Here is a 2,382-nt window from a genome sequence, read left to right as displayed (position 1 = left end):
TACCTATGAAAACCGCAACTGATGGAATCACCAAAATCCCAAAGGAAAGAAAAGAATGGAATGTTGAAGACAAGCTTGCAATCCAAAACAATGCCAAAGCCAAGAAAATTTTGATCTGTGGCATAGGACCAGACGAATACAATCGAATCTCGTCCTGTCAAGATGCCAAAGCCATATGGGAAACACTACAAACAGCTCATGAAGGAACAACGCAAGTCAAGAAGTCCAAAATTGATAACTTGAACAGGCAATATGAGCTGTTCAGGATGGCAGAAGGGGAGACTATTCAAGATATGCACACCAGGTTCACCTCCATCATTAATGAGATGTACTCCTTGGGAGAGATAGTTCCTAATGGAAAGGCAGTAAGGAAACTCTTGAGTGTCCTTCCTGAAACTTGGGAAAGTAAAGTCGAGGCTATCACTGAAGCCCGCGACCTAGACTCACTGGCCATGGATGAGTTGATTGGTAATCTCATCACATACGAACTCAAGAAAAACCAAGAAAAGGAAATTGGAGGAAAAAGGAAGGAAAGGAACCTGGTTCTAAATAAAAATGCATCAGATGATTTTGAAGATGAAAATATTGCCCTCATAACCAAAAGGTTCACCAGAATGCTAAAGAGAGGGCAGACCTTTCAAAAGAAAACTTCTCAAAAACCATCTGAAAACACTAAAGACCAGGTTTGTCATAAATGTGGGAGCCCAGATCACTTCATCAAATTCTGTCCACTTTGGGCTTTAGAGCAGAAAAAGGCAAACTTTGAGAAGGTCAAAGACATCAAGAATGATAAGTACATTCCCACAAACAGAAGAATGACCAATCAAGAAGCGGATCTTTCAACGAGAAGAGCCTTTGCCGCTATGGGGGACTTATCTGAAGAAGAATTTGAGGATGGAGGGTTCGAAAACCAGTCACTACTTGCAATAGAACAATCAAATAAATATGATTTTCTTGCACTCATTGCTGAAACAGATTCTGAAGATGATGAAGAAGATGACAAACAAAGCAAGGTAAGTTTTCATCACATCAAAGTAAATATTGAATCATATTCTAAAAAGGAACTAGAGTCTTTATTGAGTACTCTTATAGATGCATATCAGTCTGTCAATTCTGAAAGAGAACAAGTGATGGAAAACTATGCATCTTTAAGAGAAGTCAATGACAATCTTGAGAAACACAATCACTTTCTTCAAAATAAATTAAAAGAACAGATTAAAATCTCAGAGTTAAGTCACAAGGGCAAAAACTCTGCTAGTGAACTTCAATTAGCTCTAGAAGAAAAAATAAAATTGTTAACCATAAAATATCAAGCTTTAACAGAAAGGAATAGGTTGTTACAAGAAAATCTTGATCATACCAAACTGGATCTGGAAAGAAATCTTAGATGGACCAGGTCCTCTGAAATTTTAACTCAGATTCAAGAAAAGCAAACCACTAGTCGAAGTGGGATAGGTTTTAAAAAACAGAATAATCTTGTGTCACACACTATTCACATGTCTAAAAGTTTATGCACTCATTGTGGAAACTCAGGTCATTTAAAGAATCAATGTAAAGCTTTATTTGAGGCTTTTCAGAAAAATGTTAAGTTCACCAAAAAGGAAAAGACTGATACGGCTAAGAACCTGGTTCGAAATAAAAATGCTCCAAATAAAAGGTTTTCTTATTTGCCTTTATGGGCTAGAAGAAATCTTATTCATCCTTTTACTCACATAAAGGGGCCCAAGCTAATCTGGGTTCCCAAGACTAATCTTTGACTAGTGTTTCAGGTGAAGGTGAGAGGGAAAAGGCCAACTTGGTACATGAATAGTGCATGCTCCAAACATGTGCTAAAAATGGTAGAAAATTTCCTCTCGCTCTTTGATTTTCAAGGAGACAGTTTATTCCTTGAAAAGGATGAAAAAAAAAAAGTTGAAGAAAGTGACATGATATCAAACATCTTTGATGATGCAAATTTAGGGAACACTGCATATGAACCTGGTTCACAGCTAACAATCATTGATGCACCTGCAACATGAATTACTACTAATCTATGGTTCTGGAGATTGGGGGAATATTAGAGCAATCGGGACAGTAAGAGTATGGCACACCTTTAGGGGGAACTTCGTTGTGTGAACATGGTCCTTGTTATTCATTGGAAGGTATTGAAAATTGACAAGGGTTGGTTCTCTGTGAATCAGCTTGAGATTCATTTGATCTGGGAGAATATGATGATGCGACATTCTTGTGAAGGCCTTGAATATGAAGAACTTGAGAAAAATCAGTCAAAGCATGGTGTTATCGAAACAAGTTGATGCATTATCATGATTTCCTTTAATAATTGGCTAGTAAAAGAATAATCTTACGCTTGAGTAATTATACAATGAATATCTGCTAACTCAA

General features: G+C 37.0%; 1 protein-coding gene across 1 annotated transcript; it reads left to right on the top strand.

Moving 5' to 3' along the window:
• The first annotated feature begins 571 nt into the window (after nucleotides 1–571).
• On the top strand, nucleotides 572–1,920 carry LOC114077868. Its single transcript, XM_027918219.1, has one exon. The coding sequence runs from the start codon at nucleotides 615–617 to the stop codon at nucleotides 1,755–1,757; it is 1,143 nt and encodes a 380-aa protein (XP_027774020.1). The 5' UTR covers nucleotides 572–614; the 3' UTR covers nucleotides 1,758–1,920.
• Nucleotides 1,921–2,382: the final 462 nt, after the last annotated feature.

This window comes from Solanum pennellii, chromosome 7 (genome assembly GCF_001406875.1).
Source record: "Solanum pennellii chromosome 7, SPENNV200".
In the NCBI taxonomy this organism is placed as follows: Eukaryota; Viridiplantae; Streptophyta; class Magnoliopsida; order Solanales; family Solanaceae; genus Solanum; species Solanum pennellii.
This window is presented reverse-complemented; position numbering and strand designations above follow the sequence as displayed.